At 54.0% G+C, this 14,411-nt stretch overlaps 1 protein-coding gene across 2 annotated transcripts; it reads right to left on the bottom strand.

Annotated features, from left to right (window-relative positions):
* Window positions 1-345: 345 nt before the first annotated feature.
* On the bottom strand, window positions 346-9,405 carry LOC138418310 (uncharacterized). 2 transcript variants are annotated; one of them, XM_069549503.1, is made up of 8 exons: window positions 9,113-9,275; window positions 6,740-6,829; window positions 6,066-6,160; window positions 4,682-4,829; window positions 2,375-2,464; window positions 1,806-1,897; window positions 1,000-1,076; window positions 346-687 (listed from the first exon to the last, which is right to left on the bottom strand). In XM_069549503.1, exons 2-8 carry the CDS (start codon window positions 6,807-6,809, stop codon window positions 396-398), a joined length of 864 nt encoding a protein of 287 aa, XP_069405604.1. In that variant the 5' UTR covers window positions 6,810-6,829; window positions 9,113-9,275; the 3' UTR covers window positions 346-395. The 2 variants fall into 2 exon arrangements, with proteins under 2 accessions (XP_069405604.1, XP_069405605.1); XM_069549504.1 differs by lacking the exon at window positions 1,000-1,076 and having other exon boundaries at window positions 9,113-9,405.
* Between the last annotated feature and the right edge of the window lie 5,006 nt (window positions 9,406-14,411).

Here is a 14,411-nt window from a genome sequence, read left to right on the forward strand (position 1 = left end):
TTTGCTACAGTGATAGAAGCTATTGGATGACTCAGGATTGACCGGCTAAGGACTACAGTTCCCAGCATCCCTTGCAACTAGATCTCACCACGTGACTGTCTCTGGCCAATGAGCCGTGAGGAAAAGTGATCTGGGCTTCCTGCAGGAGTCGCCTTTGAAGGACTGAAGCGTGTCTTCCCCTCTCCTCATTCCCCGACCTGCCCCGAACCAGAATGTGGACTGGGTGCGGGGGTGAGCCCTCTCCAGCCACGTGGCACAGAGCACCGAGGTCAAAGGACCCTGGCTGCCCAACTCCACGGAGCTGCACCGCCCCAGCCCTGGGGGTTTCACACACAGACCACAGCCTTGAGAGAGACAGCAAGTCGGGTTTATTGAAGCCGCTGTACTGGGGGATTCTACATAGCGGTGGCCCAGCATGCATGATCCGGGCGCGCGCGGTCAGGCGCGGGAGGCGGAGGGCCCTCGGGTTTAGGAAGCAGTGACGAAGCTGAGGCAGCACAGGGGACACTCGCACACCTTGACCTCGCGGAACTCCAGCACAGGCAGAGGGACGAAGCTGCAGTTCGGGTCCGATTTCGAAGCGTCAGGAGCCACCTGGGGCTCGGGCTCGGGCTCGGGCTCGGGCTCGGGCTCGGGCTCGGGCTCAGCGTCATCCGGCTCCAGGTAATAGCTGAAGCAGACACTCGGCTGGAAGGAAAGCGAACAGAGAAGCAAGAGGGGAATGTCAGCGTCACACTAGTGACATGGGGTCATGTCATTCCTTGCAGAGTGGGGGGGGGGGGGCATCCTGTGCTTTGCAGAATCTTGAGCACCATCAATATTATATCTAAATATATATAAAAAACATGCAAATAGAATATGCGGAAACACTCGGTGAATGTTGATAATCTTTGTACTGTTTTTATAAAATCTTGGATTCTCACATTAATTCCTAAAAAGAACTTCTTTAAGCGTAGTACTAGTGGCATTAGTAGGTAAGACATTCTTGCAGGCACCTACCTGACCCAGGGCTTCCCCTGACCTCTCCCCACGGGCCTCCTGGTTCTCACCACGGTCCCTCCAGCCTCCCCTCCTGCCTGTTAAGAAGCCCAGAGACAGAGCAGACGCCTCATTGGCCAAAGGTGAGTCACGTGCCTAGCTCAGGCCCAATCACCAGGAACCTTGGCACTGCTGGCTCTGATTGGTCAGGGGCGTACCTGGAGCTGGTCTGAGGTTGGGATCAAATCCATGCAAAGTGCATGGGGACAGGGGCGCCCCCCAGAAAAGTCAAGGGGGTTAGTAGGAGAAGGAGGACTGGTAGCCAGGTGGACAAGGCCATGCTTGCCTCCGCAGGAAGGACCGGTCCCTAATTCATTCCTTCATTTAATCAGCCCGAGTGTATAGAGTGGCTGACACTGGTTACATCTGATCTAGACGGGGGATAGGTCACTGAACAACAACTTCTCTAGGAGGGGAGACAGATGATGAACACACAGATTCAAGGTATGTTCTTAGGTAGCAATAATTATCTGATGAAAATTCAGCATGGCAGGGGGTTAGAGAGAAATGGTGCAAAAGTGAGCAAGGGAGGCTTTGTGGAAGAGGTGGCAATGGAGCCGAGATTGGAATTTAGGAAACAGAAGGAAGGCAGGAAAGAGGGCAACACCCCCCAGAGGATGGTGGCCATATCCTGGGATGGGTGGGGGGATGGACAAGGGGCACCCAGCCACCCAAGGGTCTCTGCTGCACAGAGAAAGTGGTAGATGTGCCTGACCTCTCATAACCTAGGGGATCTCAGGTCAAAGAGAGGAAACAAGCAGGCTTACTATGGGACAGAACGGCAGGACTTTGAAGGACAGTCTTCCCTTCATTCCTCTGGGCTTCTTCTTAGGCTTATCACGGTTCTCAGAAAGCAGGGCTGTGTGGAGGGGGAGGAAAGAGGTGTGAGACCATCTTGCCTGCCGAGGCATGAGAAACTCAATAATGGTATCTTCATCATGAAACCAGTGACAAAAACTAACGCATGCTGAGTACTTGCCATGTCCAGGCACTCACGTATTTTACATGTATTAGCTTAACTGACTGTTCATAACAATCAGTTATCCGTCCCTCTGAGATGGATACTATCATTGTCCCACTTTAGAGAAACTGAGGCAGGGAGGTGAGGCGCCTGCTGCAGGCTGCAGACTCTGAGCAGAGCAGTGAGAGACACACTGACATGAGGTGATGTCAGTGACTTCCATCCTGTGTGTCCTCAGGGCCCCCTCCCCAGGAGGAGCCCCGAGGAGATACCTGGGTGGGACTGGGCCAGTCTCCAGGGTCACCCCTCCTCATCACTTGCCCTAGACCCTCCCACTCCCACCTGCCTACAGTTTCCTCCCCACGTGGGTCTCACCTCCTTTCTCCGGAGGCTTGGTCTGCACCTCCTCGGTTTCCTTGTCCTCGATGGTGCTCAGAGGCAGCATCATGACGCGGCAGGCCCTCCCTAGAGACAGGAGACAGAGCAGTTAGTCCCTGGGTGGTGGAGCCGGGGGGCCCCGGGTGTGGCTCTCAGAGCTCGGGTGGACTCAGACAGCTCCCACGTCTCCAGGTCCCCAGCATCCAAGGGGCACGTGCTGCCAATGCCTCCTGCTGGTTTCCTCGGGACAGCAGTTGTCATGGCGCCCGGCAAGGACAAGGGCAGGGCTTGTGGTACCTGGGGCTCACCCCCCTTTAAAACTAGAACAACCGTGACACGAAGTGCTGGGACCAGGAAGCTGCAGCTCAGCTAACTGGGTATCAAAAGGGCCTCTGGAGTCTGGCATACAGCAGGCACTCAGTAAGTGCACTCATGGAGCAGTCCCAGGGCTGTCTTTCAGCTCCATCCCAGGGCTACCAGGCAGCCTGCCCAAGAGGTTCAGACAGGCCCTCCACTCCTGTCCTTGCCCTTCCAGGTACAGGAGGCTTCAGTCCCGCCCTCAGGACCATGGTGAGGGGAGGCACCGGGCCCCAGACCCCCCAGCACAGCCCTGGGGCTGGGCCAGCCCTGCAGGGAGGGGGCTCGGCCCAGGCTCAGTGTGGGGACCCGACCTCTGCCCCAGCATCACCCTGGGCAGGACTTGGGCCAGTGTGTCTGGGGCGTGGACTTGGGGGAATTCCAGCCTGCTAGTCACTAACTGGGGATATCAAGGATCAAGTTCGCCAGATTTAACAACTACATTAGAACAAATACACACTGAGGTGTGAATTTCATATACACAGATCATGCTGTACAATAGCAAGTGCCAAACACTGCGTGGTAAGTATCTACCTAAAAATCATTTATTTAATATACTGACCTACGTTTATGTATATATCCCTGGAAATACTTGGGACATACTTATGTCCAAAGGTAATTCATTATTTGTCTGAAATTCAAATGTAAGTAACCCTCCTACATTTTGGATGGCAAGGAGATCAAACCAATCAATCCTAAAGGAAATCAATCCTGAATATTCATTGGAAGGATTGATGCTGAAGCTGAAGCTCCAATATTTGGCCACCTGATGAGAAGAACTGACTCATTAGAAAAGACCCTGATGCTGGGAAAGACTGAAAGCAGAAGAGGAAGGAGACGACAGAGGATGAGATGGTTGGATGGCATCACCCACTGGATGGACATGAGTTTTGAGCAAGCTCCAGGAGTTGGTGATGAAGAGGGAGGCCTGGTGCGCTGCAGTCCCTGGGGTCGCAAAGAGGCCGCCACAACTGAGCGGCTGAACTAAACTGATCCTGAGTTTTACCTGATAAGCTCTGATTCAGGGGTTATTAACTCGTGTTATGTCAACTCTCCCTTCCAGAAAAAAATGAGTAAAATTAATTATTAAACATGAAGCTTAAATATGGTTAAATTGACACATATTCAAAACACATTATCTGGAAACAAAATCAACACCTCTGCCTTCTTTAAACCGTCTTTAAACATTTCAAAGAAACATAAGATGCAATCAGAGACCCTCACTTTTAATCCCGCAAAGAAAAGACGCATCAGTTTGGGGGAACTCCCTCTGGCGGACTCCCAGGCCCACCCGCAGCCTCGCCCGGGCCCCTCGCCCAGAGGTTGCCCCTCAAAACCGCGCGCCCCAAACGTGCTCCCAGCCCCCACCCGCAGCCACGCAGGGGCACAGAGCCACTGGGGGCGCAAAAGCTGTTTTCCACGCGCAGTCCTCGTCTGCGAACTTCTCATGCGTCCTCCGTGAACCCCCAAACACATCCACAGGGCCTCCTGCCTCCTTCAAACTGCCCTCTGGACTCCCCACAAAGCTGTTATCCTGTTTCATTCCGCACTCGCTAGCTGACCCCTGACACCCCTCGCTGGCTTCCCAGGTTGGGAGCAGCCCCGGACCTCCGCCTCCCTCATCAAACCGCAAAGTCCCCGGGTCCGCCCCTCCCGCCCCCAAAACCTGGGGACCAGGACCCGGCACCCCCAGGTCTGTCCTGGAGGGGGTCCCCGCCATCCTCGCCTCCGGACGCCCCACTCCGGGGGGCACTCACTCCTCTGTCCCCTCCAGGATTCGCTCCCCCCAGTGGCCCCAGAAATTCTGGGGCCCGGAGTCCCCGCGCGGCTCGGAAGGGTCCGAGGCCGCCCGCCGCCCTCGGGGATCCCCCACCCCGGGCGACCCCGCCCTCCCTGCGGAGATCCCCCTCCGGCCTCCCGCCGCCCCCAGCCCCGAGCTGCTCCAACCTTCACGGCCCGACCCTTCGGAGCTGCGGCCGCGGGAGCGACGTCCGGTCCCGGGCTCGGTCTCGATGTCTGGGCTGGAGCGCGCCGGCTTGCTCACCGCTTGTCCTGGGGGCCCGGGCAGGGCTGGCTCCGAAGTCCAGGGGGCCTCCTGGTGAACTCGCAGAAATGAAGAGCGCTGAGCGGCGCCGCATTACTCGCGACGCCCAACACAAGCGGGTGGTTAACAGCGTGCCCGCCGCCAGCACCGGGGTGCTCGCTTCACTTTTATTATTGGGGGGAGGGTCCCGGGCCTCCTCCTCCTCACCGCTTAGAGAGACTGATGCAGAGGGTGGCCTCGGGCGGCTTTTAGGTGGAGGAGACTCAGTAGTGCAGGTAGCAAGGGTAAGCAGTGGTTCTTAAACTTCTTACTCAGATATGAAGAAACACACGCCCCACACGTAGAAACATGTATGTCTCATGTGTGCTGGGCCCAAACTGCAAGGATCTTTCACCCTGCGCATCAGAGTCAACAGGAGTCTAAGAGCTTCCCTCCTTTTTCTAAGCATTCTCACACCTTCACCTGAGCTGATGTCAGCCTGCATCTGTTTGAAGCACCGTCATTCACCACTGCCGTGGAAAGCGTCATGGCAAATTGTACGGCCTTTCTGGATCATCCGGTCTGCGTCTCAGCTACTGGATTTTACGTGGAAACAGCCCCGACCCTACCCAAGGTTGGGGGTGGATGTGCCAAGAAGCCCTTATTCACGCAAACAAGCTGTGGGCTGAATGACCGTAGTCTGCCCACCGTTGACCTAGGGACACTTTTGTGCCTGCTCCTGCCGGAGGGACAAGGGTGTTGTAGGAGCAGGACTGGCAGCCAGGTGGACAAGGCCACAGCTGGCTTTGCAGGAGGGACCGTTCCCTGACTTATTCTCTCATTTAATCAGCCCGAGAGTATGCGTGCCTGGAGCTGGTTACATCTGTCCTAGGCAGAGGAGATATGTCATTGAACAACAGAAGAGGCTCTTGACCCCACAAAACTACTCTCGTAGGGGAGAGAGATGGTTAAAACATAGATACAAGGTATGCTGTCAATGATTACTCTGAAGAAAATTCAGGAAGGCAAGGGGCTGGAGAGAAACGGGGTGAAAGGGAGCAAGGGAGGCCTCATGGAGGAGGTGACGTTGGAGCAGAAGTCGGAATTAGCAAGGAGGAGGCAGGAAAGAGGGCAGCATCCTCAAGGAAAACCATCCCGCCCCACAGGCTGGGGCCACATCCGGGACGAGGAAGGGGCAAGCGGCGCCTGGGCACCCAAGGGTCTCTGGTGGGTAGAGAGGGTGGCCAATCCGCGTGATCGCTCAGCCCAGGGGCCTCCAGTGAGAAGGGAGGGAGCAGGCAGGCTTACCACGGGGCAGAACGGCAGGACTCTGAAGGACACCGTTCCCTTCATTTTCTTGGACTTCTTCGGCAGAACATCAGGCTTCTTCTTAGAAAAGAAGCCTGAGGGAGGAGGAAAGAGTCACAAGACCATCTGATCCTCTGGGGCTTGAGGAGCTCGGTAATAACCGTCTCCGTCATGAAACCAGTAACAGGAGCTAATGCGTGTGGCGCGTGTTCAAAACGTGCTTTTAAGTATTGCACACGCATTTGTCCATGTGGTTCTTCATAACAACTCTCTGAGACGGGATTTATCCCCAACCCACTTAGAGGTGAGCGAACCGGGGCACAGAGAGGCAGGGACGCTTGCTGGAGGTGGCCCAGCAGTGAGGGAGACCTGCATTCAGCTGTACCCCAAAGGCCCCCAGGGAACAGACAGGAAGCGTCAGGGAGGGGAGCGGCTGGGGGAAGAAATCAGGGGTGTCCGGGGCACAAAAAGGGGCCCAAACGGGCTCAGCTCCCAGGAGCTCCCTGCAGGCTCTGAGCAGGGCTGTGACCTGCTGACGGGAGGTGATGTCAGAGAGGCCGCATCCTGGCGGTCCCTGCCCGGAAGAGCCCGTGGAGACCTTTGGTGAGGGGTCCATGCTTCCCCATCACCTGGAGACCTCCCACTCCCACCTACCCACAGTTTTCTGGTCTCACCTCCTTTCTTCGGCGGCTTGGTCTGCACCTCCTCGGGCTCCTGGGCCTCAATGGTGCTCAGAGGCAGCATGGTGACTCCACAGGTGCTCCCTGCAGACAGGGCACAGAGCAGTTAGTGCCTGCGTGGTGGAGCCGGGCGGCCCGGGTGTGGCTCTCAGAGCTCGGGTGGACTCAGGCAGCTCCATCCCCTCCCCAAGTCCTCAGGTCCCCAGCAGCCAAACAGACATGTTGGCAATGCCACCCCCACAGAGTTGCTTCCAGGTCTAGTGTTTGATTCGGGGAGAGTGTGTGGCATGGTGTCTGGCAAGGGAAAGGGCAGGGTCCGTGGGTTTATGATCCTTTGAGAAACACAAGAAATATGACACAAGGGGCCAGAACCCTGGGTGTGCAGCTCAGTAAACTAGTACAGAAAGGGCCTCTGGAGTCTGGCATACAGCAGGCGCTCAGCAAGTGCACTTGTGGAGCAGTCCCAGGGCTGTTTTTCAGCTCCGTCCCAGGGTTAGCAGGCAGTCTGCCCAAGGGGTGCAGACAGGCCCTCCCCTCCGTCCTCGGCCCCTCCAGGTACTGGAGGCTTCAGTCCCGCCCTCAGGACTTAGGTGAGGGGTGGGGCCGGGCCCCAGACCCCCCAGCACAGCCCTGGGGCCGGGCCAGCCCTGCAGGGAGGGGGCTTCTCACCAGCATCACCCTGGGCAGGACGTGGGCCAATGTGTCTTGGGTGAGAACTAGGGGATTCCAGCCTGCCAGTCACTAGCTGGGGATCTCAATGATCAAGTTGGCCACATTGAACAACAGCAATGTTATAATAAATACACAGTAAATGGAGGTTTGAATTTCAGATACACAAATCAAGGTTTAGTTTAAGTAGTCTTTAAACACTGCGTGAGTCATATCTACATTTAAAACAATTATTTAAAATTTATTAGTTACCTTTACAGATGGGCTCCCAGGAAATATTTGTGACACGTTTATACTAAAAGGTAATTCAGTATCTGTCTGAAGTTTGAATTTAAGAAGGCAGCCTGCATTTTACCTGGCACACCCTGACTGGGGTTTTTTTAACCTCTTGGGCTTTCAGCTTTCCCCTCCATGAAAATTAAGACTATAAATGATTAAACATGAGGATTAAATATGCTTAAAAACATACTCAGCACACATTATCTGGTAACCTAGAGTCAAACCTCTTCCTCTAAGCCTTTTTTGAGGAGGCATGAGACCCATCGCCCACCCTCACACATAATCCTGCAAATACAGGGTGCGTCAAATAGCGCGGGAACCGCAGGCCAGATACACACACACTCACACGCAATCGCTGGAAACACACGTTTTCAGACGCAGACTGCGGAAACCACGGCCTAACAACACAAACACACCTGCCGACAAGCGCAGGGAAATTCAGAGACCCCCGCACTCAGGTGGGCAGGCCTGCTTCTCAGTGCCGGCACACTCCTCACAGGCAGCCCTGATCTCTCACACACTCACACACACACACACACACACACACACACACACACACACACCCTCTAGACAGGCACAAAGGTAGACCCACAGGCTGAAAGGACCCCCCACCCTCCCCAGTACACTGTCCTTCTGGGGGACACCCAGGCCCACCCTCAGCCTCGCCCGGGCCCCTCTCCCAGAGGCTGCCCCTCCAAACCGCGAGCCCCAAACGTGCTCCCAGCCCCCACCCGCAGCCACGCAGGCGCACAGAGCCACTGGGGGCGCAAAAGCTGTTTTCCACGCGCACTCCTCATCTGCGAACCTTGCTCTGCGCCCTTAGTGAGCCCCAAACTCACCCAGAGGGTCTCCCCGGCTCCCCACCCGTCACGCCGCCCTCTGGATCCCCCAGAGTCGTGTTCCCATCTTCTGTGTGGCCAGTTCCTTACCTGAGCCCGATACCGACTGCCCTCTCTGGTGTGCAGGGCAAACCTGTGCCTCCCGCCTCCTCCAGCAAACTGCGAAGTCGCGGGTCCGCCCCTCCCGCCCGCACAACCTGGGGACCAGGACCCGGGCTCCCCGCCGCCTGCCCTGGAGGGGGGTCCCCGCCATCCCTGCCTCCGGACACCCCAGCCTCCTCTGTCGCCTTCAGTTTTCGCTTCTCCCAGTGACCAGTGAAATCTTCAGACCTGGAGTCTCCCCGAGGTGGAAGGGATCCGAGGGTCTCCACCGCCTCCAGGGGAAAACTTGGATTTCTCCAGGGCCCCCACCGCCCGCGCCCTGGGGTCTCGGGAGCCCCAGGCAGCAGCTCCCGCGCCCGCACCTCCTCCCGGGGCGCCCCCGCCCTCCCCGCGGGGACCCCCGCCCGCGCCCCCCGCCCCGCGCCGCGCCTCCGCCCTGCGGGCGCAGACCCCGCGGAGCGGCGGCCGCGGGACTGACCTCGGGACCCGCTTCGGTCTGGGCTGCTGGGCAGGGCAGGCGGGCTGGCTCCGCGCGCGTCCTTGGTGCCTGAGCAGAGCCGGCTCCGGAGACGCTCGGGGACGCGGTGGACAAACGCGCGCTTATGTACAGGCTGAGCCGCTCGGCGACTCGCGCAACCCCCAAGCCCGCCCCCAAGGCCGAGTCAGGTGGTTCGACCGCCTCTGACACCAGCACAGGCGTCAGAAGGTTCGCGGCAATTTGGTTATTAGGGGGGAGGGTCGGGGGCCTCTTGTCTTCTTTGCTTTGAAAAACCGATATAGGAGGTCGTGATGGGCACGACCCATCACGAGACGAGATGGGGACGAGAATGACCTTGTGCAGGTCATAAGAGTAAGTCAGTGGTTCTAAACTTGTACATAGAGTATGAAGAAATGCCGCACGGGTCGAAACACATGTATGTGTTGATAGCGTGTGTCCTGGACTCAAACACAAAATATCTTTTTAACGTTGGGCATCACGGTCTCGGAAAGTTCAAGAGTTTCCCTCCTTTTTCTGATCATTCTCACATCTTCACCCATGTTGATTGCAGTTTGTGTCTATTCAGTTCCAGGTCAGTCACCTTTCTTGGCCAGGGTGTGTGGCAGGTATTTCAGACTCCTGAGCTATCAGGTCTGTGTCGCAGCTGCTCCTCTTTGCAGAAACCCATCCTAGACAGTCCTAAGGATGGATGGAGTTATGTCAACATGCCCTTATTTTCACAGTCTGTGGGCTGGATGGTCATAATCTGCCCATCCTTGTCCTAAAGAATTTTTTTGTGCCAGGTCCTGGAGTAGATAAACCAAAAAGTTGCTGTGAAAAGTGCAGTCTGGACAGAAAGGTGAACAGATATGTGTTTTATCTGTGTGTGTATATATATATATAGTTTTATAGAAATTTAAATCCTGTAAAGTGTACTATAAAAATAGCAATATACTCTTGATATATGTGCAAAATTTGAAACAACCGCCTTTAAAAATAGCTCTGGTGAGCCTGGGTGACTTCCCTATAAGTTGGGGATCCTTTTCGTTCCTATTTCATAGGATTCTGGTGAAGGTTACATGAGCTCATCTATGGAAAGTGCTCAGCACGGGACCTGACAGATGGACCGTGCCCGCGAAGTGTTAGGGTCTATCTAACACTATCTGTAACCAGTTGGTTAATCTCTCCCAGGAGAGGGGGTGCCCTTTGGGCCAGGCACTGGCCACTCTGAGACTCAAAGTACCCAGAGGACCGTGCAAGGAGCCAAGAGTCCCCAAGATGCACTGATAGGATTTTTTTCAGGAGACTGTGCTCTTTCACCTCCTAGCTGCAAGCCCACAGCCTCACTTTCTGGGGGCCACGGTGTGTGATAACCTAAGGGATCTCAGTCAGTCCTGATGCAGACCCTTCAGTGACCACGGAAATGTTGTGTATCTGCAGTGTCCAGAGCCATGTTTGTCTGCTGAATCCTGCCCTGAGCTGCCAAGAAACTCTGTTTTGAATTTTACTTAAGATTGATTTGTTTACATCGATCAGCTTCGTGTGGTTACTTAGTGGTTACTGTGTTGAAGAGCCAGAAAATTGTACCTGATTCCTTCTCAGATGCATCCCCCAGAGTGTGGCTGTCATCTGGGACCTGAACATCCTTTGTGCAGGGGGTCTTCGTGGCGTCTTGCTCCATGTTTAGAACGGTCTCTATCCATGAGGGTCTAGTGTGTTAGTTGCCCAGTCATCTCTGACTCCTTGCGACCCCATGAACTGTAGCCCACCAGACTCCTCTGTCCATGGGATTCTCCAGGCTAGGATACTGGAGTGGGTTGCCATTTGCTGCTTCTTCTTAGCCTAGTAGCGGGGCACCAATTTGGGACAACCTGAAATAGCGCCAACGTTGCAGGGAAGTTCCAGAAGGGGGCGCTGAAGTATCACCCCACATGAGAACTTCTGGTCTACCCGAAGATGTTGACGGTGGAAGGAACAGAATCTCTATTCACAGAGGCTCTCCATGGTTTTCGTGTACGTTTCAGTTATAGGGTTTTTCCACACTCAGAAAGTTTACTGTCTTTTCCAGCTTGAACTCTCTGGTGGAGCAGCAGGGAGGAGACCTGCCTGAAGTATCCCTACCCCCCAATCCTCGGTGCATCGTCACAGCTTCCTGGAGGTGTAGGTTTTGCCGTGTTGAGTACGGGGTGAGCCCTCTGCTAAAGCTTCCCACACTCAGGACTCCTGTGGGCTTCTCTGTGGCAGGCAGGCTCTGGGGTCTCTGGACATTTGACTTACACAGAAAGTCTTTCCTCCTCATCCCTCACACTGATAACTGCATCCTCCCAGAGGCTCTTCTGTCGCTTGAGAAGGGTCACCTGGCTGCTGAAGGCTCTCCCCCAATTCCCGGCTTCTCTCCCAGGTGTCAGGCTGGGGAACCCTCTTGTGTTGTGACAGGTGGAAGCCCATGGAAGTTGGGAATGTAATCACAACTCTGCATTGGGTAGATTGCAGACATGGCCTGTTTTCCCCCCTGCCTCATGTCTACCCCCTTTGCCCCTTAAGTGTGCAGTGCCCCCCTTGTTCTGAATTTGCATTTGGCCATGGCACGTGCTTTCGGCAGAGGAGGCTGGCAAAATATGATCCAGCAGAAGGTTGAAAAGTGCTTGTGAAACGACATTTGTTTCTCCCCTGCACCTATACCAGTGCCATGAGATTGAACCTGCCCAAGCCAGCCTGTTGGAGGAGAAAAGACTTTGAGAGCAGGGCCAGGTCTCCCCAGTCCCCCAGGAGAAGCCAGCCTGGAGAGCTGAGGACCAGTGTACAACAGGCGCCAGGAGGAGCTCAGAGATGGCAGCAGAGCCTCCTCCCTGACCTCATATGTCTTTTGTTCCTGAAGATTGCCAACTAGAGGGTGTTCCCCAGCACGCACCTCCACCTACAGCACACCCTGAAACGGATTCAGAGTGGAGATCTGGCTGAGGCACTCATGTTCCGGGAGAAGTGGGAGAAAGGACCCTCTGAAAGCAAGTCCTTTTTCCATTTTCTGTCTGCTCATTTATGTCCCTCCCCCCTAAAATAAACTAATCGTAGGAATGAGATCACTAAGTAATTAACTCCTGACTTGTGAAGAATTGACGCTTTTGAACTGTGGTGTTGGAGAAGACTCTTGAGAGCCCCTTGGACTGCAAGGAGATCCAACCAGTCCATCCTAAAGGAAATCAATCCTGAATATTCATTGGAAGGACTGATGCTGAAGCTGAAACTCCAACACTTTGGCGAAGAACAAACTCATTGGAAAAGACCCTGATGCTGGGAAAGATTGAAGGCAGGAGGAGAAGGGGACGACAGGGGATGAGATGGTTGGGTGGCATCACCAACTCGATGGACATGAGTTTGAGCAAGCTCTGGGAGTTGGTGATGGACAGGGAAGCTTGGTGTGCTGCAGTCCATGAGGTTGCATGGAGTCTGACACGACTGAGCAACTGAACTGAACTAATATGCTCTCCTGAATGCCTTTTCTAACCTGTTGATACTTTTCCTGGATCAGTAGAAGCTGGTTAGCTCTTTTCCCCCAAAGTGCCCCTAAGCATCCAGAAGGCAGATTGAATTGGCAAGGTAACATCTGAAGAGACCTCAGCCACTTCTGTATACAATGGAGAATGGTGTAGAACCCAACCTCCTCCCTTGATGATTCACAGAGATGCCTCCATTTTCCCAAAGGTCCGTATAATCAAAGCTATGGTTTTTCTAGTAGTCATGTACGAACGTGAGAGTTGGACCATAGAGAAGGCTGAGCACCGAAGAATTGATGCTTTCAAGCTGCAGTGCTATAGAAGACTCTTTAGAGTCCCTTGGACAGCAAGGAGATCAAACCAGTCAAGCTTAAAGGAGATAAACCCTGAATATTCACTGGAAGGACTGATGTTGAAGCTGAAGCTCCAATACTTTGGGCATCTGATGCGAAGAACTGACTCATTTGAAAAGACCCTGATGCTGGGAAAGATTGAAGGCAGGAGAAGGGGATGTCAGGATGAGATGGTTGGATGGCATCAACAACTCGATGGGCATGAGTTTGAGCAAACTCTGGGAGATAATGAAGAATAAGGATGTCTGGTGTGCTGCAGTCCCTGGGGTCACAGAGTTGGACACCACTTAGCAACTGAACAAACAAAAGGCTGAGTAGAATCTCTTGAGTTGGTCCCTGGACATAAGTCCACCATCTCCCCAGGTGTCCTCTTTTCTGATTAAAGCACCTTTCCTATCTACTAACACCTGCCTCTTGAATGATTGACTTATGAGTGCCAGGTGGCCAAACTTGGGTTGTTACACCTCAGATGCTAGATATGTTCAGGGGAAGATAACAGGACCCAAGAGCCTTAGATTCTTCCTGACTTAGAAAAGCACTGATCACATGAGCTGAGATATCCATGTACCATGACCGACATGAACCTTGTGCTGAGGTACGTACTTGATTGCATGGGCCCCCTTTCCAAAATCACATGCAAACTGACCTCTCACCTACCTGTTTGGAGCAGTTCCTCACAGCTCTTCAAGAGGCTGTCTCCTGGGCTGTAATCCCCACGAAACCCCCCAGATAAAACAGAAACTCTCACATTGTGCATTTTCACCTCAGTGAACACCTTCTATGGATTTTGTGGTGGTGGTTGTTAACTGGCACTATCGTAGCTACAGATACGTGCTGCACACATATTCGAAGTATTTCTGCAGTATCTGAAGAGGTAAGTGAAGGGAATTGAAAGGTCTGAGTGTTGAAAGAGGCTCTTTCACTCACAATTGTGTGACCTTCTGGGAATCTCCCCGTGTCCGCCTTTGTGAGGCAGATGCTGTAATGGTTAAGGGCGGAGACTCTGGAGCCAGCCTGCTTGGGTTTGAACGTTGGCTTGACTCCTTCTGATCTGTGTGACCTGAAGCAAGTGACGTGGACTCTCTGTTCTCTTATCTCAGAAAGAGGGCTAATAGTAGAACCAGCCACAGGTTGTGAGAATTAAGTGGCTCAAAGTGTGTAAAGACATTAGCTCAGTGCCTAACACAGGGTGAATGCTCAAAAACGTTTATCCTTCTAAAAACGGAGGGGATCCTAATCAATGGGAGAGAGATACAGAACTGAAGAATACATTTATTCACTTATGTGTTCATCACAACATGTGCTGGGGATAAATTAACATGATAGGCCTGATCCGAGGTGGACACATTATTCATTCTCCTTTGCTATAGCAGAAGCTATTAGATGACATGGGATTGTCCAGATAAGGACTACAGTTCCCAGCATCCCTTTGGAACTAGATCTCACCACGTG

The sequence above is a fragment of the Ovis canadensis genome, chromosome 14 (genome assembly GCF_042477335.2).
Source record: "Ovis canadensis isolate MfBH-ARS-UI-01 breed Bighorn chromosome 14, ARS-UI_OviCan_v2, whole genome shotgun sequence".
Classification (NCBI taxonomy): Eukaryota; Metazoa; Chordata; class Mammalia; order Artiodactyla; family Bovidae; genus Ovis; species Ovis canadensis.

Coding starts and splice junctions, on each gene's coding strand:
- LOC138418310 (XM_069549503.1), bottom strand. CDS start 6,809: ATGCTGCCTCTGAGCACCATTGAGGCCCAGGAGCCCGAGGAGGTGCAG. Junction 6,161..6,739: donor CAAGCCGCCGAAGAAAGGAG/GTGAGACCAGAA, acceptor CTCCTCCCTCAG/GCTTCTTTTCTAAGAAGAAG. Junction 2,465..4,681: donor CGAAGGGTCGGGCCGTGAAG/GTTGGAGCAGCT, acceptor TCCTGTCTCTAG/GGAGGGCCTGCCGCGTCATG.